Source organism: Oryctolagus cuniculus, chromosome 4 (assembly GCF_964237555.1).
Source record: "Oryctolagus cuniculus chromosome 4, mOryCun1.1, whole genome shotgun sequence".
NCBI lineage: Eukaryota > Metazoa > Chordata > Mammalia > Lagomorpha > Leporidae > Oryctolagus > Oryctolagus cuniculus.
Window position 1 is genome coordinate 5,903,604 of NC_091435.1, and position 20,205 is coordinate 5,923,808.

The 20,205-nt window shown below is 38.7% G+C and overlaps 1 protein-coding gene across 1 annotated transcript in view; it reads left to right on the forward strand.

The window, feature by feature from the left end:
• Positions 1 to 20,205, forward strand: part of BRWD1 (bromodomain and WD repeat domain containing 1) — a 125,822-nt gene that overhangs the window by 79,967 nt on the left and 25,650 nt on the right. Inside the window, exons 26-36 of the mRNA XM_051833556.2 lie at positions 3,228 to 3,352; positions 3,917 to 3,999; positions 6,991 to 7,102; positions 9,032 to 9,093; positions 11,806 to 11,961; positions 12,158 to 12,278; positions 13,805 to 13,930; positions 16,273 to 16,345; positions 17,303 to 17,344; positions 18,993 to 19,139; positions 19,746 to 19,898. Of these exons, the coding sequence (XP_051689516.2) occupies positions 3,228 to 3,352; positions 3,917 to 3,999; positions 6,991 to 7,102; positions 9,032 to 9,093; positions 11,806 to 11,961; positions 12,158 to 12,278; positions 13,805 to 13,930; positions 16,273 to 16,345; positions 17,303 to 17,344; positions 18,993 to 19,139; positions 19,746 to 19,898 (1,200 nt within the window). The remainder of the gene's footprint in view (positions 1 to 3,227; positions 3,353 to 3,916; positions 4,000 to 6,990; positions 7,103 to 9,031; positions 9,094 to 11,805; positions 11,962 to 12,157; positions 12,279 to 13,804; positions 13,931 to 16,272; positions 16,346 to 17,302; positions 17,345 to 18,992; positions 19,140 to 19,745; positions 19,899 to 20,205) is intronic.

The following is a 20,205-nucleotide window of genomic DNA, read 5'->3' on the forward strand; positions in this document are numbered from 1 at the left end:
GGATATTAATCCTTTATCAGCTATATAATTTGCGAATATTTTTTTCCCATTCTGTCTATTGCTTGTTGAGTATGTCCTTTGTCGTGCAGAAGCTTCTTAGCTTGATGTAATCCCTCTTGTCTATTTTTATCTTTATTGCCTGTGCATCTGGGGTCTTACCTGGAAAGTCTTTGCATATGTCAAAGTCTTAAAGAGTTTCCTTGATATTTTCCTCTAGTAATTTGATGGTTGCAGGTCTTAGATGTAGATTCCTGATCCATTGTGAGTTGATTTTTTTATAGGGTGTAAGGTAGGGGGTCTTGTTTCGTACTTCTACATGCATATATCCAATGTTCCCAACACTGTTTACTGAAGAGAGTATCCTTTCTCTTAAGGAGTGATTTTAGCTCTTTTGTAAAAGATTAGTTGGTGGATAAATTTCTAGGGTCTGTTCCATTGGTCGACATGTCAGTGGTTGTGCCATTATCAGGCTATTTTGATTATAAGTGTCCTGTAATACATCTTGCAACCTGGTATTATGATGCCTCCAGCTTTATTTTTATCATTTAGGATTGCTTTAGATAATCAAGGTCTCTTGTGATTCTGTATAAATTTTAGGGTCAATTTTTTCAGATCTGAGAGGAATGTCTTTGGTGTTTTGATTGAGATTGCATTGAATCTATAAATTGCCTTGAACATATTGATAATATTCATTCTTACAATCCATGAACCTGTAAGGTTTTCCCATTTTTTGTATCATCTCCTATATCTTTCCTTAATGTTTTATAATTTTTATTGTAGAGATCTTTCACATCCTTGGTTAAATTTACCCCAGGATATTAAAAATTTTTTGCAGCTACTGTGAATGGGACTGATACTAAAAATTCTTTCTTTTTTAAAAAATTTATTTATTTATTTATTTATTTGACAGCCAGAGTGGACAGTGAGAGAGACAGACAGAAAGGTCTTCCTTGCTGTTGGTTCACTTTCCAATGGCTGTCGCAGCCGGTGCATCGCGCTGATCCGAAGCCAGGAGCCAGGCCAGGTGCTTCTCCTGGTCTCCCATGTGGGTACAGGGCCCAAGCACTTGGGCCATCCTCCACTGCCTTCCCGGGCCACAGCAGAGAGCTGGACTGGAAGAGGGGCAACCAGGACAGAATCTGGTGCCCTGACTGGGACTAGAACCTGGTGTGCTGGTGCCGCAGGCGGCCGCGGCGCCGCCCAAAAAATTCTTTCTTAGCCATGGCATTGTTTATGTATACAAAGATACAAAGACTATTGATTTTTTGAGTGTTGATTTTATAGCAGAATTTTAAATGATATTTGTAGTCAAGAAAAAGAAAAGTATCAAAATGCTGGAGTTGATTCATCTGTGGGATAGCATTATCAGTGAATTTTATTTTATTATTTATACTTTAATACATTTTTGATACTTTCAGTAACTTAAATGAAAAATTGCAAATTATTTTATACAGTATAGCTGTATTCAGCTTAATGGCTGTGCTTCTGTAGGGTTGGCTTTACATATACGTTACATACATTTGTGTTTTATTTGTGTGTTTCATTTGTTACTGGGTTCCTAAGTAGTCAGTCCTCACATTCTGTTTGTGGATTGCGTACGTGGTGTGAGTTCCTTGGTATGCCCAAATATTCAGCAACTTTGTTCTGGGCTTGTGCAGAATGGCAGCTGACTTGTGTTGCCTGATGAGCATTTCTAAACGAGGCTGAGTAAGGTGACTCTGCCTTCTTGTTTCAGCTGTCGTTCTGCGAACAGTTGTCCTTCTTGTGATCTCTTTAGTACTGTGTTTTCCATTTTCCTGCCTTTTTAGGGGTGAATTTGCTTTTTAAGATGCCTCTCAAGCGTAGTGCAGACGTGTGGTGTCTGGTGTTCCTAAGCTCAAGGAGCCTGTGATGTACTGAAGGGGAAGACACGTGTGTTAGGCAGGCTTAGTTTGGGTCTCATTTACGGTGCTGTTGGATGTGAGTCATTATCAGTGAATCTGCAGCATACATTAAATGAGGTGCTTTTAAACAAAATGCATATAAACCAGGTTATGTATTCTTTGATTTATGATAATGTTGCGGCCGTGATCAGTCTGTTTTACTTAGTCTAATTTAGTAGTCTAGGCAACTTTATGGAGTGTTACTTCCATGAATAATGAGACTCAAGTGTACTTACTTGAGCATTTGGTACTTTTTGGTAAGAATAAAGTGCTTGTTTAATGAATACACGTATGAATAGTCTATTGCATTCCTAGTACTCTGAAAACAGACTGGGAGGAAGGTTGATTAGGGCAAAATCATTTAATGGATACTCCTTCCAAGAAGGGATTTTGTTTCGTTCACTATCCTTATCCCTGCTAGGTTATAGAATGTGGTGTATTATTCAGTAAGTATTTGTTATGGAATGAACTAGGCAGAAAATTAGTAATGAGATTTTGAATATAAAAATTCTTACCCATTTTGATTGCATAAAACAAATTTATATATAACTGAAAATGTATTATATGGCCGGCGCCACAGCCTCACTAGGCTAATCCTCTGTCTTGCGGCGCCGGCACACCAGGTTCTAGTCCCGGTCGGGGTGCCGGATTCTGTCCCGGTTGCCCCTCTTCAAGGCCAGCTCTCTGCTGTGGCCCGGGAGTGCAGTGGAGGATGGCCCAAGTGCTTGGGCCCTGCACCCCATGGGAGACCAGGAGAAGCACCTGGCTCCTGCCATCGGATCAGCGCGGTGCGCCGGCCGCAGCGTGCCGGCCGCGGCGGCCATTGGAGGGTGAACCAACAGCAAAGGAAGACCTTTCTCTCTCTCTCTCTCTCTCTCTCTCTCTGTCTCTCTGTCTCTCTGTCTCTGTCTCACTATCCACTCTGCCTGTCTTTAAAAAAAAAAAAAAAGTATTATATAAAGAGAAGAATGCCGGAGGACATTATGTCAGATTGTTACCAGTGGTTGTCTTTATAGATACTGAGGTGATCTGTGACTTGTGTCTTCATTCTTAGACTTTTGTGGTGTATTTTCTAAAAAAAGTAAACTGACTTTTTAAAGTGAGTATATTCCTTTTATTAGAATATTTAAAATATGTATTTTCACAAAAAGTAGAGATAAAAAGCATGATTTTACTTAATGGTAAATTGAACTTGTTGCTGGTCTGAAAGCTTAAATTGTGAGTTTGCTTAATATAGCAATATGTTGAAGATTTAATTATTGAAAAATTGCTTTGTTTTAACCATTTTTTAAAAATGTCTGAAAGGATCAAGAATTGGTCAAAATAGTTGGAATACGATATGAGGTTGGACCACCTACACTGTGTTGCCTCAAACTAGCTTTTATAGATCCAGCAAGTGGAAAACTTATGGACAAAGCTTTCTCTATTAGGTATGTATTACTGTTCTAGAGGTTACATCTTGCTGATAGGTACCTGTAGAGCCCTGTGGAGAGCCGCAGATGTGAGTGGAGCTTCTGGTGCAAGGGAACCTATAGGAAGCAACTCAGGTGTGGCACAGCATGTTGTGCTCCATGCCACCTTTGTGGAGAATTTTGACCTGTGTGAAATTGTTTTCAACCCTTGCTTTTGAGAGATTATTAGAGTAAATCATTTGTTAGACTTGTGCTGCGAGTTATGGTAACTATTGGCCATATGTGATTGTGAAACACTTAAAATGCGGCTGATTCAAATAGATTCTGTTTTCAATGCACTACGTTTTTGAAGGCTTGGCATAAAGAACATGTAAAATTTCTCATTTTATATTTATATATTGTAATGGTACTTAGGGAATATGGGGTTAAAATAATATTAACATTCATTTGTTTCTTTTTAAAATTGGTTAGTTGAAAATAAAAATCTACCTATATGGTTTCCTTTTTTTTTTTTCTATTGGACAGTGTTGCTATATACTGTAACTTGCTATGTAGGGAATTTAATGCTTTATTTTTGTTTAGATACCATGATATGCCAGATGTTATTGACTTTCTTGTATTGCGTCAATTTTATGATGAAGCAAGACAAAGGAATTGGCAGTCTTGTAAGTCTGTCCTTATTGAGTTTTACATAGCCTTAAAACTAATCTCATTGCTCTAAATTATTGGTTGTGAATTCTAGAGTATACAAACAGGTAAACCTCTTAAGTGAATATAAATCACTCAGGATGTGATATTCACTGATTCTTTTTTCTTCTAAAGATTTGTTTATATGAAAGGCAGAGTAACAGAGAGAGAGAGAGAGAGAGAGAGAAGTATCTTCCATTGGCTGGTTCACTTTCCAAATGGTCACAACAGCCAGGACTGGGCCAGGCCAAAGCCAGGAGCCTTGGACTCCCTCTGGGCTCCTCCCCGGAGTGGCAGGGGTACCAAGTAATCGAGTCACTGTTCTCTGCTGTCCACTGCTGCTTTCCCAGTGCATTTGCTGCAAGCTGGATCAGAAGTGAAGCAGCTGGGACTCGAACCGGTGCTGTCATCACAGGTGGAGCGTCACCAGCTGTGCCATAGAGCTGGCCCAGAGACTGTGTAGGCTTTCAGTCTGTCAGTTTTCTTCTATTAGGTTTTCTGTTGTTGAGGCTAGAAAAGATTTATTATTTCCTTTCATACATCCCCATATAATTATCTTCAATTTTTGCAATTATCCTAGGTTTTAAAATAATCAGAAGATTGATAAATTTCACACTTAAAAAGTCCCAATATACCAAAACATTTAACCTTGATATCGTAATGGGATGACTTGAGAAGAATTCTTTTAAGAAATAAGTTGGGGTGGGGCTGGCACCACGGCTCAATAGGCTAATCTTTTGCCTTGCAGCGCCAGCATACCGGGTTCTAGTCCCGGTCGGGGCACCGGATTCTGTCCCAGTTGCCCCTCTTCCAGGCCAGCTCTCTGCTGTGGCCCGGGAGTGCAGTGGAGGATGGCCCAGGTCCTTGGGCCCTGCACCCGCATGGGAGACCAGGAGAAGCACCTGGTTCCTGGCTTCGGATCAGCGCGGTGCGCCGGCCGCAGCACGCCGGCTGCGGTGGCCATTGGAGGGTGAACCAACGGCAAAAGGAAGACCTTTACATAATGTATGCAGCCAGTGAGGCCACTGTTTGTGACACCTGCTTCCAGTATTGATGCTGGTGTGGGTTCTTGCTGCTCTGCTTCCCTTCCAGCCTGCAGCTAATGAACCAGGGAAGGCAGCATATGATGGCCCTAGTATTTGGGTCCCTGACACCCATGTGGGAGACCTGGGTGGAAGATCATGCTCCTGGTTTTGACCTAGTCCAGCTCTGGCTGTCACAGCCATTTGGGGGAATGAACCAATGGATATATTGATAGATATTCTCAACGCTCATTTCTCTCTCTCTCCCTCTCCCTCTCTCTGCCTTCCTCCATGCCCCTCGCTCCCTTTTTTTTTGTCCATTCCTCCCTCTTTCCCTGTTACTCAGCCTTTCAACTGTGTGTGTGTGAGTGTGTGTGTATATGTATGTGTATGTGTGTATAAGGGATCTGTCTTGGAAATAAAATGTAGCTTTTGATTTATATTTCTGTGAAACTGCTTAAGAACTGTCAGTACTAAAAGAATATTGTTGAATAGGTGGCTTTTTCGTTTTAATTGGTTTTGTTTTGAAGTTGTAAGATGAAAGGGAAAGAAAAAATATATAGGTATTATAGCAGTCTTTTTTTTTTTTAAAGATTTGTTTATTTGAAAGAAATAGAGAAAAGGTTCATTCCTTCAAATAGCTACAACAGCTAGGGTTGGGCCAGGCCGATGCCAGGATCCTGGAACTCCATCCAGGTCTTCCAAATGAGTGCAAGAGTCTGAGGACCTGTGCCATACTCTGCTGCTTTCCCAGGTGCACTGGCAGGATATTGGATGGGAAGTGGAGCAGCTAAGACTTGAACTTGCACTCACGTGGGATGCCCGTGTTGTAGGCAGCAGCTTAATCTTCTGTGCTACACCACTGGTCCCTGTGCTTCTTTTTGTAATATATGTGACGTAGGGATCAAATGCACTTTACTCAAAGTATTGTATATAGCTTTAGAACACGTTTAGAAATCCGTAAAACCACTCAGTTTTCTGTTGGTCTTAAATCACTTGTAATATCTACTTGCATGATTTTATATTATGCTGAGACATTAGCATATATGATATTTAATTATATTAAATAATAAAACAAATGTTTTGTGGGTACATTGAGACTATGATCTTAAGAATTGGGAAACTTTTATGGAGGTAAGAGTATTTACATAGAACAACTTTAATCATAACTTTGTTAACTGCATTTTCTTTTTTTGGGAACGGTTATGTATTTTTTTTAAAGATTTACTTATATTATTTGAAAGGCAGACTTACAGAGAGGCAGAGAGAGAGAAAGGGAGAGAGAAAGAGAGAGAGGTGTCTTTCATCTGCTGGTTCACTCCTCAGATGGCTGCAATGGCCAGAGCTGTGCTTATCCAAAGCCAGGAGCTTCTTCTAGGCCTCCCACGTGGGTGCAGGGGCCCAAGGGCTTGGGCCATCTTCTACTACTTTCCCAGACCATAGCTGGATTGGAAGTGGAACAGCAGATCTCGAACCAGCGCCCATAAGGGATGCCGGCACTGCAGGTGGTGGCTTTACCCACTGCGCCACAGCGCCAGCCCCTGCTATGTATTTTTTATAAGTGTTTTATATATTATGCAGATGTATTGATAGGATAAGTTGTTTAAGACATTTTTGAATTTTTTAGAAACTTGGTTCTTCATGTTGTGAAATGTCATATGATTTATTTTGGAGTAGGGTTATGAATCCACTTAATGAAACCTAGTCAAAAACCATTTTGTTCCATTACAGTGCATGGCTTTTTGCTGTTAGTAAGCTGCTGAGTGCAGCATTTTATCTTTTCTACATCTATTTTTATCATCAAAGGATTTTGGGATATGTAGAATGATGACTCATTTTAAAATACAAATATATTTTGATTTCTGTTTTATCATATGGTATTCTGTAGATAAAAAATATTGAATGGTAGCAAATAGTGGAAACCTCATACTTGATCTTCTCTTACAGGTGACAGATTCCGTTCTATCATTGATGATGCTTGGTGGTTTGGAACGGTGTTAAGTCAAGAGCCATATCAACCACAGTATCCTGATAGTCATTTCCAGTGTTACATTGTTAGGTTGGTAACAGATAAAAACTCATCATCTTTAAGTAGCTCAGTTGTGGTGAAATACTGATGTATTTCGGTTTAAATATTTACACTTTTGTCTATGAGTCATGTCAGTCTAACCTATGAAATATCTCAGCTATGAACCTGTTTTCTATTCACCAGTATAGATTGAGTATCCTTTTTCTGAATTGCTTGGAATCAGAAATGTGTTTTAAATTTTATTTTTTTGGGGGGTTATGGGGGGAAGGGAAGAATTTTCATATATATATAAGGAGATGTTTTGGGGATGCTTCTCAGGTCTAAACACAAAATTCATTTGTATTTCACATAAACCTTACACAATTAAACTGAAGGTAATTTTATACAATATTAAGCTGAAGGGATTTTTTTAAGGTTTTTTTTTTTTTTTTTTTTTTTTTTTTTAAAGATTTATTTTACTTATTAGGCAGAGTTAGAGGCAAGGGCAGAGAGAGAGAGGTCTTTAATTGGATCGTTCACTCCCCAGATGGCTACAATGGCTGGAACTGCGCAGATCTGAAGCCAGGAGTTTCCTCTGGATCTCCTACATGGGTACAGGGGCCCAAGGACTTGGGCCATCTTCCACTGCTTTTTCAGGCCATAGCAGAGAGCTGGATTGGAAGTGAAGCAGTGGGGTCTTGAACCGGTGCCCATATGGGATGCTAGCAGGCTGTGGCTTTACCTGCTATGCCACAGCTCTGGCCCCAAACTAAAGGGATTTTATTCGATATTTTTAGTGGGATTTTGAAAAACTCAAGAGGCAGATACATAGACAGAACCCATAGTGTTGGTATCCATTGGTTCACTCTCCCAAATGCTAACAATGACAGGGGCTGGGCCACACCAAAGCTGGAATAGTGGAACTTAATCCCGACCCGACAGGGTTTCTGTATTATCAAGAAGCTGGAGGGACTGGTGCTGTAGCATAGCCAGTAAAGCCACTGCCTGCAATGCTGGCATCCCATATGTGCCCTGGTTTGTGTCCCGGCTGCTCCACTTCTGATTTAGCTCTCTGCTATGGGCCTGGGAAAACAATAGGAGATGGCCCAAGTCCTTGGGCTCCTGCACCTGTGTGGGAGACCCAGAGGAAGCTCCTGGCTCCTGGCTTTGGATCGGCCCAGCTCTGGCCATTGCGACCATTTGGGAAGTAAACCAGTGGATGGAAGATCTCTCTCTCTGACTCTGCCTTTCTGTAACTCTGCCTTTGAAATAAATAATAAATAAATCTTAAAAAAAAAAAAAAAAAAGAATTGGGATCAAGCTCTGAAAAAAAAAAAAGCTGGAGTCAGGAGCGATAGCTGAGTGTTGACTCTAGGTATTCTGATGGAGAATATGAGCATTTAAAAAACTTGGCTTAAATACTCACCCGCCCTGTACCGGACTTTTAGCTGTGATTTGTCACATGAGGTCAGATGGGCAATTTTCTGCTGTGTCATGTCAGTGCTCAGAAAGTTTCTGTTTTTGGATTTCAGATTTTCAGTTAGGGATTCTCAGTCTGTAGTTCCTCTGGTTCAGGTTCTGCTTGCTTATCCGAGACTGTTTTTGTAGGCCTCCAATGTTTACTTTACCCAGTACTGTTGGAGTCATAGTTAGGAGTAGGCAGTAAATTTTCATGCTTTTCCATTGGCTGTGGTATAAATCCACTTTGTGAAGCATGGCATTCCAAGTCTTCGTACTTCGAGTTAGCTATTTACTTACTTGGTTACAGTCCACACACGATTCCTGGTTTTGTTCCGAGTCTTGATATGCATATTAACATTTCAGAAAGCATTTAGTGCTAGTATTTAAAATTTATTTGCTGCATTGAGGTGGTTTTCATGTTTTTTAATCCTTTTATTTTTATGATAAATTCCTAGCTAGTATTCTGAGTTTGTTTTCATGAAAGGCTAATTAGAATTTTGTTTTTGTTTTTTTGAATAGGTGGGACAATACTGAAATTGAAAAACTTAGCCCGTGGGATATGGAGCCAATTCCTGATAATGGTATATATTTGTTAACTAATGAAAATGTGTCAGGTTTATATTCTCAGCCTTTCATCTAGCCTGTGCACCTGGAGCATCTGTGTGTTCAGCTTACCAGAGCAGTGATGCGCTTTACCAGAGCAAGACAGCAGCACTCTGACGCCTAACCTCAGATTCTGGGTGGATTCTGCCTCCGTCTTAGTAGCTTACTATCACTGTTCATGTGGCCTGAAGTCTTACCTCCCTCATGTAGTCTCCACTTCCTTTTCCTCGTCCTTATTCTGTTAGCCTTATTCTTTGTTGAAGATACAGACCCGACTTGACTGGGATCTGTCTTCTCTGATTTACCCACCTGTCCTGCTGTGGCTTGTCTGTTTCCTGTGAGAAGTAGACGACTGGTCTGTGGGCAGCCAGCTTGTCCTCCAGTGCTTGCTGGCCCACTCTGTTACCTTCTGCAGGGCTTGTTGCTTACACGTAGCTCATCACCTCCTTTTTCTCTTTATGTTAGAATTTCTCTCGTATCTTTTATTCAGTTTTATTGAACATTTTGTTATCTCCTCTGGTAAACTTTCTGAAAGGGCAGTTCATGTTTCTTGCCTCTAGTTCTTCATCACTAGTGTTTATTCATCTATAGAACTCTTGTCTTTCTGCAGTCTTTATTTTAAGATATATGAAGTGTTTACTCTGTGAGATTCTGCCATGTCCGTCCCAGGGACTGAGCTGGTTTTTTTTTTTAATGTTTTGTTTTTTGTATTCTATCTCCGTATATATGTCTAGCTTTGTTTTAGAAATAAGGATTTTTTTCAAATTTTTTATAACTGCACTTTATTTTCCAAATTTATTTTTCATTTGAAAGGTGGAGACATAAAGATCTTCCACCCACTGGTTCACTGCCTAAATATCTACAACAGTCAGTTCTCTGGAGTAGGGGGCATGGGCCCAACTACTTGAGCTTTTACTTTTTGTCCCCTTTCCCCCAGGGAATACAGTAGTGATAGTCTGGGCTGGGTCCTGAAACGCCATCCATGGATGGCAGAGACCTAACTCCTTGGGCCATCACCTGCTGCCTCCCAGGGTACACATTAATAGGAAGCTGAGTTGGGAAGCAGAGCCTGGACTTGAACTTAGGTACTCTGATACAGGATGTAGGCTTCCTAACCACTGAATCAAATGCTTGCCCCATAAAATACCTCCACCTTAGGATGATAGACTGTCTTCTTTCCTATTTCTTTTATGTCCAGGCAGAAAATAAATTTGAAAATCATTTTCTTTATAACAATATGAATTATAAGCTGTTAGGAATCATTTACTGTTTACGTTAAAAAAAATCCATTCCTCAGCTAGAAACAAGGCTGGATGAGAATTGTAGTAAATCCAAACCTTTGAACTTCATGAGCATTTGTAATGTAATTAAGCAGCTGAAACTATGTGGAGTCTTCACTGGTAAGTTGCTTTTGGGAAGGCACCCGTAGGCACTCCCTTTACCATTTAGTGTATAAGCTGCCATAATGATGTTTTCAATGTTCTAGCTCCTCCTTGCAAAAGTACTTTGAGTTAACATTTTGTTCTGTGTTAGAACTCATAATTAGATAAAATACTTTGAGCTAACTTGGATTTTCTTTTCTCTTTGGACTTATAAAAACTTGGGGATAGGCGTTTGGCCTGGCAGTTAAGACGACATTAAAGATGCCTGCATCCAATATTGAAGTGCCATGGTTTGATACCTGGCTTTGGTTCCTGACCCCAGCTTTGTGCTAATGCAGATAGATCCTGGGAAGCAGAAGTGATGGCTCAAATAACTGGGTTACTGCCATACGCAGGGAAGACCTGGAATGAGTTCCTGGCTTTCAGCTTTGGCCCAGGCACCACTCCCAACTTAACCCTGCTGTTGGGGGCGTGTGAGGAGTGAACCAGGAAATAGGAGCGTGTGTTCTCTTCTCTCTCAAATAAATAAGTAAATATTTAAGACAGAGACCTCTTTAAAAATAAAACTTTCTTGGGGCCGGTGCCATGGCTGACTTGTCTAATCCTCTGCCTGTGGTGCCAGAATCCCAAATGGGCGCTGGGTTCTAGTCCCGGTTGCTCCTCTTCCAGTCCAGCTCTCTGCTGTGGCCCGGGAGGGCAGTGGAGGATGGCCCAGGTGCTTGGGAGGCCAGGAGAAGCACCTGGGTCCTGGCTTCGGATCGGCGCAGCACACCGGTCGTAGCGGCCATTTGGGGGGTGAACCAACAGAAGGAAGACCTTTCTCTCTGTCTTTCTCTCTCACTGTCTAACTCAGCCTGTCAAATAAGTTAAAAAAAAAAAAAAACAAACTTGCTTTTGTTTATGCTTTTTTAAAATTGAGAAAATTAGCTGCTTGTCAAATGTTGGGATTATTTTACCTATTTTGTCTGAACTTTACAGAAATTAATTTTGGTCATATGTAGATTTTAAAACTAATGCAGCCGTTCGGTTTGTTTTCAAATGCTTCTGGGTTAAGGTTTTCTTTTTGAAGAAATAGACTATCCTATGATGATGCTAATTTTATTAGAGTAGGTAAATTATGATTATACCTGAATTTAAGCAATTCGTAGATCTATAACTTTGAAAGAATTGCGCATTTGAACTGTTGTGTTTTTAACTGTGGAGATTCATTTTTGAGCTTTGAAAGTTGAGTCTCAATACAACATATATGTTTTTTGGATTGATTTCCCCTCCCCTCCTTTTTCTGTTCTTTTCAAATGGGATTCATAGTTGATCCACCTGAAGAGTTAGGAGCCAGTATTTCAGTTACATCAGATGAACTAGAGAAATTGCTCTATAAACCACAAGATGGTGAATGGGGTCAGAAATCAAGAGATGAAGAATGTGACCGAATTATCAGTGGTATAGATCAACTTTTGAATCTTGGTAAGTGTTTTTAGGGTGAGAAGTTTCGTTTTCAGATTTAAAATTCACTTTAAATAGCACAATTGAAACTGTGTTCCTTAATTCTTGCTTGTTAAATTTTGATTTAGCCTGTATTTTTTAAACGTAGTTCTGACTTATCAGTGATTTGTAGAGATGTAATGAATTTGTTGATAAACTTTTCTGTGCTCCCTAACAGATATAGCCGCAGCTTTTGCAGGCCCTGTTGATCTGTGCACATACCCGAAATACTGTACTGTGGTAGCTTATCCAACTGATCTTTACACAATTCGAATGAGGCTTGCTAATCGGTTTTACAGGTTAGTAGGAATTTTCTTTTAAAATAGTTACAGAGCTGTTGGGCCTTCCATGTAGGCAGACAGAGATGGTGGTCGTTGCGGGTGATGTTAGTGGAGCAGAGGACTGATGAGCACTTGGTTTCGTCTCTTTATTCATTACGACATTGTGTAGCTGCCGATGGGTCGGAGGGATTATTGCCAGGAATAACATTAAGTGCTGTATTTCAATTCTCAATCTTTAGTAAACAGATTGTTTAAAAAATTGCTTAAAGATTTATTTTATTTACTTGAAAGAGAAAGGGAGGGAGGGAGGGAAAGAGAGGGAGAGACAAAGATCTTCCATCCACTGGTTCACAGCCCAGATGGCCACAACAGCCAGAGCTGGGCTAGACTGAAGCCAGGAGCTTCTTCCAGCTCTCCCAAGTGTGTGGAAGGGTTCCAGTCACTTGGGCCATCTGTTGTTGCTTTCTCAGGCCCATCAGCAGGGAGCTAGAGCTGAAGTAGAGCTGCTGGGACTGTAGCTGGTGCCATTATGGGATGCTGGTGTCATACATGGCGACTTTACCCGCTGTGCCACAACACTGGCCCTTGATAATTTCTGTGTTAAAACTTGTATTTAGCTGTTTAATTAAAAATTAATTAGTTAATTGGAGTTTGATGAAGGATTGATACCCCAAAGGCATTATTATCTTCAGCTTTTAGAATGCTAGCAATATAAAATTTCCTATTCTTAATGGTGCTTATAATTGATACATTTTTGTAATTCAGCTACTTTGAGAAATTACCTTTACAAGAAAGTTTTTTTTTTTTTTGTTTTGTTTTTAAGATTTGTTTATTTGAAAGAGTGACAGGGAAAGGCATGAGAGAGGGTGAGAGAGATCTTTCATCCGCAGGTTCACACTCCAAATGGTTGTAACAGATCTGGGTTAGGCTGAAGTCAGGAGCTAAGAACTCCATCTTGATCTCCCACATAGGTAGCAGGGACCTAATTAAATCACTTGGTCCATCTTTCACTACCTTCCTAGGCACTTTAAGAAGGAAGTTGGGTCAGAAGTAGGTGATTGGGACTCCTACCCACTGCTCTGATACGGGATGTTGGTGTCAGCAGCTTAACTAGCTGTGCCGCAGTGCTGGCCCCAGGAAGGCTTCTTGTGTCCACAGTATCTTACTGCTGTAATCGGGATACCATGTTGGAATGAGAAAGCACCTTTTAGTTTACGGTGAGATTGACTCTTCTAGGGTTTGTGGCTTTTAACACATTTTCTTCACTGAGTATAGGTAGTATGAAAGAGGATTACTTTCTTGGTCTTCTGTATGTGATTAAATGATCTGTTAGGACTTTGGTCCTTAAATTATTTCCTGCAGTTCCATGTGCAGTGTGATTGCTAATGACTGTGATCAAGTCTATAGCATTGGATTATTTATTACAACTTCGCACTTAGGATTTGCTTTTATTATGTCATGCTGGTTTCAGTAATGTGCTGCTTTTGTAAACTTGGTTTCTGTCTTCATTTTCTAATCCCTGAATTACCTACTTTATTTTGAAGGAGACTGTCAGCATTAATTTGGGAAGTCAGATACATAGAACATAATGCCAGAACATTTAATGAACCTGAGAGTGTAATCGCAAGATCAGCTAAGAAGATAACTGATCAACTTTTAAAGTTTATCAAGTAAGTAAGCTCACAGATGTTGTATAAAAGTGACTGTGTGCGCTCTTATAAACATCTAGTTGTTTTTACACTGAATTTAACCTGTTTAATGTTTTACATTAGGTGACATTTCTTTACATATTTATTATGACTATAATTTCAGGAAAGGAATGGAAGATGATGAATTCATTTTTTGTGCTTTTTAAAGTAATTTCATACTACAAAGAGTTGCCATATACGCTTTATATAGTGTCCCCCTAGATCAACATGATGTAAATACTTAAAAATGTTAAAAACTTAGCCAGCCGAGTGGCTCACTAGGCTAATCCTCCGCCTGTGGTGGTGCCGGCATCCCGGGTTCTAGTCCCGGTCGGGGCACCGGATTCTATCCCGGTTGCTCCTCTTCCAGTCCAGCTCTCTGCTGTGGCCCAGGAGTGCAGTGGAGAATGGCCCAAGTGCTTGGGCCCTGCACCTGCATGGGAGACCAGGAGAAGCTCCTGGCTCCTGCCTTCGGATCAGTGCAGCGTGCTCGTCGTAGTAGCCACTTGGGGGGTGAACCAATGGGAGGAAGACCTTTCTCTCTCTCTCTTTCTGTCTAATTCTGCCTGTCAAAAAAAAAAGTTAAAAACTTCAGTCTTTGCATAAAACTGTTGACTGGAGCAAAGAATTTATTTGGATTTCACTGGTGTTTACAACAGGGTCTTCTGTGTTTCAGCATCTAATCCAGAATCCCCATTGCATTTATTGTTTTGTTTCCTTAGTCTTTTTCAGTCTGTTCCTTGGTCTTCACTTTTTTCATGACCCACAACCAAAAAATATGCATTTATTTGAGAAGCAAGGGAGACATAGGGTGCTAATTTACTGAATGCCTGTGATGGCTGGGGCTGGGCTAGGGCTAGAATTGGGAACTCAATTCACAGACTCCATCATTTTTAGGAATGTTGTTTGGTTGCTTGTAGAATATATTTCATGTTGGTTTATTTTTCATGATTAGATTGTGCTTTAATCTAGTTTGAATTATAGCCCATGAAAGTATTATACATGTATATGAATATTTCATATATTTTCTTGCAGTGAGAAATCAATTTGGAATAGAGTGAAAAGTGATCTTGAAATTGAAATCCAAGTATTAACCTAATTTGTCCTAGCAAGCATTTTTTCAAACATTAGGTGAATGACTCAGATTCAGTGTCCTTTAAATTTTTTTTTTAAAGATTTATTTTTATTTATTTGAAAGAGTTATAGAGAGAGGTAGAGAGAGAGAGAGGTCTTCCATCCCCGTTCACTCCCCAAGTGGCCACAACGGCCGGAGCTGCTGCACTGATCCAAAGCTAGGAGCCAGGAGCTTCTTCTGGGTTTCCCACATGGGTGCTACTGCTATCCCAAGCCACAGCAGAGATCTGGATTGGAAGAAGAGCAGCCAGGGCTAGAACTGGTGCCCATATGGGATGCTCGTGCTTCAGGCCAGGGCTTTAACCCGCTGAGCCACAGCGCCGGCCCCGAGTGTCCTTTAAAATTAATGAGTTTTGCTATATGTCCTTAAATGCCCTTTTTATATAGCCATAAAAATTCTTTGAAAGAATCTTACTGGAGAAAATTATTTATGAAACAGTACTGTCATATTCAGCTTGTCTAAAAACTGGAGGAAACTGATTACTGTCAACTTTTTTGGATTGATTTTTTTCCTAGGATTAAATTACTAAATTACCTCCAAATTCACCTTTTCTGCTTCAGAAAATCACATGCCTACTTTTATCTCCTTCATATGTAGATAATTCCTACTTGAGGAATTTCTGCTTCTATATGTATAGTGAAGTTTCTACTTAACTTTTTCTTATTTCTGTTATCTTGAATTAATCATTTTCCTGATACTTAGCTTATAAATATTGATAGTGATGATACTTGGTAAAATTTATCCATATATTCAGTTGAGGTAATACGTAAGTTATTTCTGGATTGCCAGCTGATTTCTGTACATACTTAACTGTAAAAAAGTATTCAAGATTTTGATTTAGGATTTAAGATTGCCAGTTTCTGTTTCAAAGGATTTATCATTTATTTAAAAGGCAGAGAGATAAAATATCTTCAGTCATTTGATTCACTCCCCAAATTGCCACAATAGCTGTTACAGTCTGTGCCAAAGCCGGGATTGTGGAACTCTATCCAGGTCTCCCATATGGGTGGGCCAAGATGGCCAGTTTTAACACAGAGGAGGTCTGGGTCAAAACTTGGTGTTTCTCTGTTTGAAATATGCATGCATGGGTTGTATACTTTTTTGTGTGTTAATGTGTGGTTTGAGTCCTTTGCAACTGTAAGTATATCTGCATACGATATACCATTAATGTGGCAATTTGTTCTTCTAGGAATCAAGACTGTACAAATATCTCAGAACTTTCTAACATGTCTGAAAGTGATGAGCAAAATGCTGAGGATTTGGTATGAAGTTTTGTCAATTTTATAATTTTTGTTAATTTCAACTGATAATTTAAAAATAATGACAAAAAATGTGGGTTACTTTGCCAGTTTTTGCTCTATTCCAATGAACTATGTAAATTTGAAATTTCATAACATGTATTTATTGAGTTACCTATATCAAATATGAGGAAATGTGTTCTGGTGATAATTGATACCAGTTAAACTATATCTAAATAACAGCTTTAGGTGTGGAATATGTTCTCTTTCCAGATTTTAGTGAGTGCAAGATTTATAAAAGTACCTTGGAAATATTTTTTATAAAACCGGCATTTGTTAATTTTAATCATTATTAGAAGTTAAGGAAATAGACCATGCTCAAAGTGCCAGACATCTTTAACTTGATGTAGTACTGAAGTTTAAGTACATGGGCAAATAACAGTAGTGTGTAATTTCACTTTATAGAGAACAAGGCTGTGGTATGTGATTGTAGGATGTTTTTCAAAAAGAATTTATGGTCAGTCTCCACATGCTCCTAATATATATTAGCAGGCTCAAAAAAAATTTTGGTGGAATAAAATCACATATACTAGTAAGTGAAATGGGGAGTAAGAAAATGTGTAGAACATCAAATTCAGGAACTATAGGAGACTGCGTGTTTCTGGGGTTTTATGGTTAAAGGTAAAACACAAAAGCTCCTTTTGCTTGTTGTATTAGGAAATGCACAAAGTGACTCTTTATAATAATAATTTTGAGTTTTGGTATTAGTGTGTTTTCTTAGTGGATGTGAAAAGGGTTTTTAAGAATCACAGTGTGTTTTGAAGCCTGGGTGTCACAAAGAGTATCTGATAGTCTTTTTGAGATTTTGTTAATGACATTCCAACATTGATAAGGCCAGATGTTTTCATCTACTTTTTAAATAAGATCACTTCAGTTCTGTTGAGAAGGCTGACACTGAATGTGCTCTGACTTTATTCCTAGGATGATAGTGATCTCCCTAAAACATCTTCTGGAAGAAGGAGAGTAAGTCACTGCATTGCTTGACTTCTGTGGTTTGCTTGTTCTTTGTTTTAAAATAAAGATTTTCATTTTTTTTTCTTAGAAAAGTAGTAGTTATGCAAATGCTGAATATTTTATGAGAAGTATCACTAAGAAGGGAGATATAGGAAAGATTTAGTGGAAAAGTAGAGATTTGAACTGTATTTTCTGAGATGAAATGAGAAAATTTTAAAAAATAGTGGCTATTAGAGCAAAGACAAAACTAAATTCGACATGTGTATTTAACTATGTCCTGTCATGGGTTAGTTAAGGGCAGTGGCCCAACTGGTGTTGAGGTTGAAGGTTGGAGTGAACATGTGGCTGTGTCTGGTGATTACATCAGGAACCCCAGGCTATTAGAGATGAGTTGAGGTTTAGTACAAGAATGTGGTTTGAATATTGGAAACCTAGTCAGGGATAGTGTTTGCCTGAAATTGAGAGGAAAGAAAAATGATGAGACCTTGTGAAGGAAAACTTAACCAGCATTTGGTGACTGAACCTAGTTTAAAATTGCAGATTTGTTGAGAAGATAAGATTGAGGGGTGAAAAGGGGCAGCATGTATAGGAATAAATTTAGGACATTGGGTGATTGTAAGTTTAACTCCTAAGTGCTAATGTAGTAGGTTAATTTAAAGTAAAGGCTATTCATACGAAAACACTTAAAACATTTAACACAGCTCATTTTAAATTTCATCCAAATACTCTTGACATTTAAGCTTTTTTATCAAATAGTAATTTTCACGATATGCTTAGTACAAATAACATTAGAAAGTTATACCTGAAATAATATCATCTGATTTGTCAGATTCATTTTTAAAGAAGCTTCCAAGTACTTATTATCTATATGTTTGCTTTGTTTGCTGTAGCAAAAGACACATTTAGTTGATTGCTTAAATATTTAAAATGTATTACTGTGCAGTTTTGTAGATTTGATACTTGACATGAATCTTACTGGGTCAAAATCATAATGTTGGCGTGGCCAGAACCTCTAGATGGGGGAGCGCTCCTTTTCTAGCATCTAGCTTTCTCAGGTCCTTGGCTGTAGGTCCTCTTCTTCCAACTTGAAGTGAGCCGTGTAGCATTTCCAGTTCTTCATTCTGATCCTTCTGCCCATGCAGTTAATCCAGGATAAACTTCCACCCCTAAGGCTGTAGGAACCCTTAACTAAATCTTCAAGGACCTCTTTCCCTGTAAGGTAACATAGTCTTGGGTTGTGATAATTGTGATGTGGACATCCTTGGTGGAACCATTAATCTTCTTTCACATCATCACATGTAATCCTTCATATATGTCACGATAAGCTTTATATACTTGGGAAAGAGTTGGTGGATAATGTGCCCCAAAAGAATACTATTCTTAGCTAATCTTAAGTTTTTTCTGGGACTGGCAGGTTATATTAAAACATATTAAATGACAAGCTTTAAAATTTTGATTCTGGAAAAATAGAGCAAAATCTGTGACATTATTGTGTGAAAAAACAGATTTTTCCAACTGCAAAGACAATCTAAAATAGCCATAATTCTTAGTACACAATACAGAAGAGAGAAGCTGAGTTACATTTTTACCAGTCTTGTCTTACAGTGTGAATTTCCTAAGACTGAAAACATTTTCAATATTATGGATGTATTTTTAGGTCCATGATTGGAAAAAAAGGAGCAGCAAAGCTACGAACTGTGTTGAAAGCAACTGGAAGAGACAGTGTAAGGAACTAGTGAACTTAATTTTTCAGTGTGAAGACTCTGAACCATTTAGACAACCTGTTGATTTGGTTGAATATCCAGTAAGTTTCCACTGCTGGGGGCTTTTCTTGCTATATGGTGAGGAGTTTGGGTTAGAATTATTTTAAACTTTTAAAAAATGTTTAGATTTTCTGTTAATTTTATCTCTATTTACTAATTTAGCTGTAGAAATAGTTTTATATAGTTTTCTGTAATTTAACATTGTTGTAACAAATCTAAGAACTTAGTGTTTTATGTAAAAATGGGAAGTTTCTACATCATTATTATCTTCGTAGGCGCACTACCAGAAAAACTATAAATTGGGTAAAAGTATCTGTTTTTACTCCTCAAATAAAGGACCTAAAAATAGTTTGATTATAGGAGCAGAGAATTATTGTAGGAAGCTTGGAAGTTTCTGAAGAGTATAAAGCAGAAAATCAAAAAAACTGTGCCATATCCCACTACTGAGAGATAGGCGTTAATATTTTGGTATATTTGTTTCTTTTTGTCTTTTGTGTTTGGGCTTCTTTTTAAACATTATCAATGAATCTTAAGACCTACATGCTCTCTTTTCTTCCTCATTTCATATATTTTTAGAGAGCAGATACATTTGCATTTCTAAGAGTGGAAAATAAATCTATGAACTAATTATTATTCTTAAAACCTAGGACTACCGAGATATTATAGATACTCCAATGGATTTTGGAACAGTAAGGGAAACTCTAGAAGCGGGAAATTATGACAGCCCTTTGGAATTTTGCAAAGATATCCGATTGATATTTAGCAATGCAAAAGCATATACGCCAAACAAAAGATCGAAGGTAATTTTTAAGTGGTTCATAAAAAAAAAAAGTCTGTATGATCTGTGTGAATTTTGTATTGCTGGTACAGGTTGAGATATTAACAAGGACTGAATAAAGCAATACTGATAGAAAGAACAGAGCATCTGTCACTGTCCAAGTACCTACAGGTTTTGCCTTTATAACAGTTGATGTTTATCATAATCTCTTACAGTTTTTTGAGCATATGAGGATTGGTAGAAGGAGAATATTAGTAGAAAGCAATAGTTTAATACACAAAATGAAAAGAGTTCCTGTTTCTTGTATGGAGGAAGATTGCAAAAAGTGG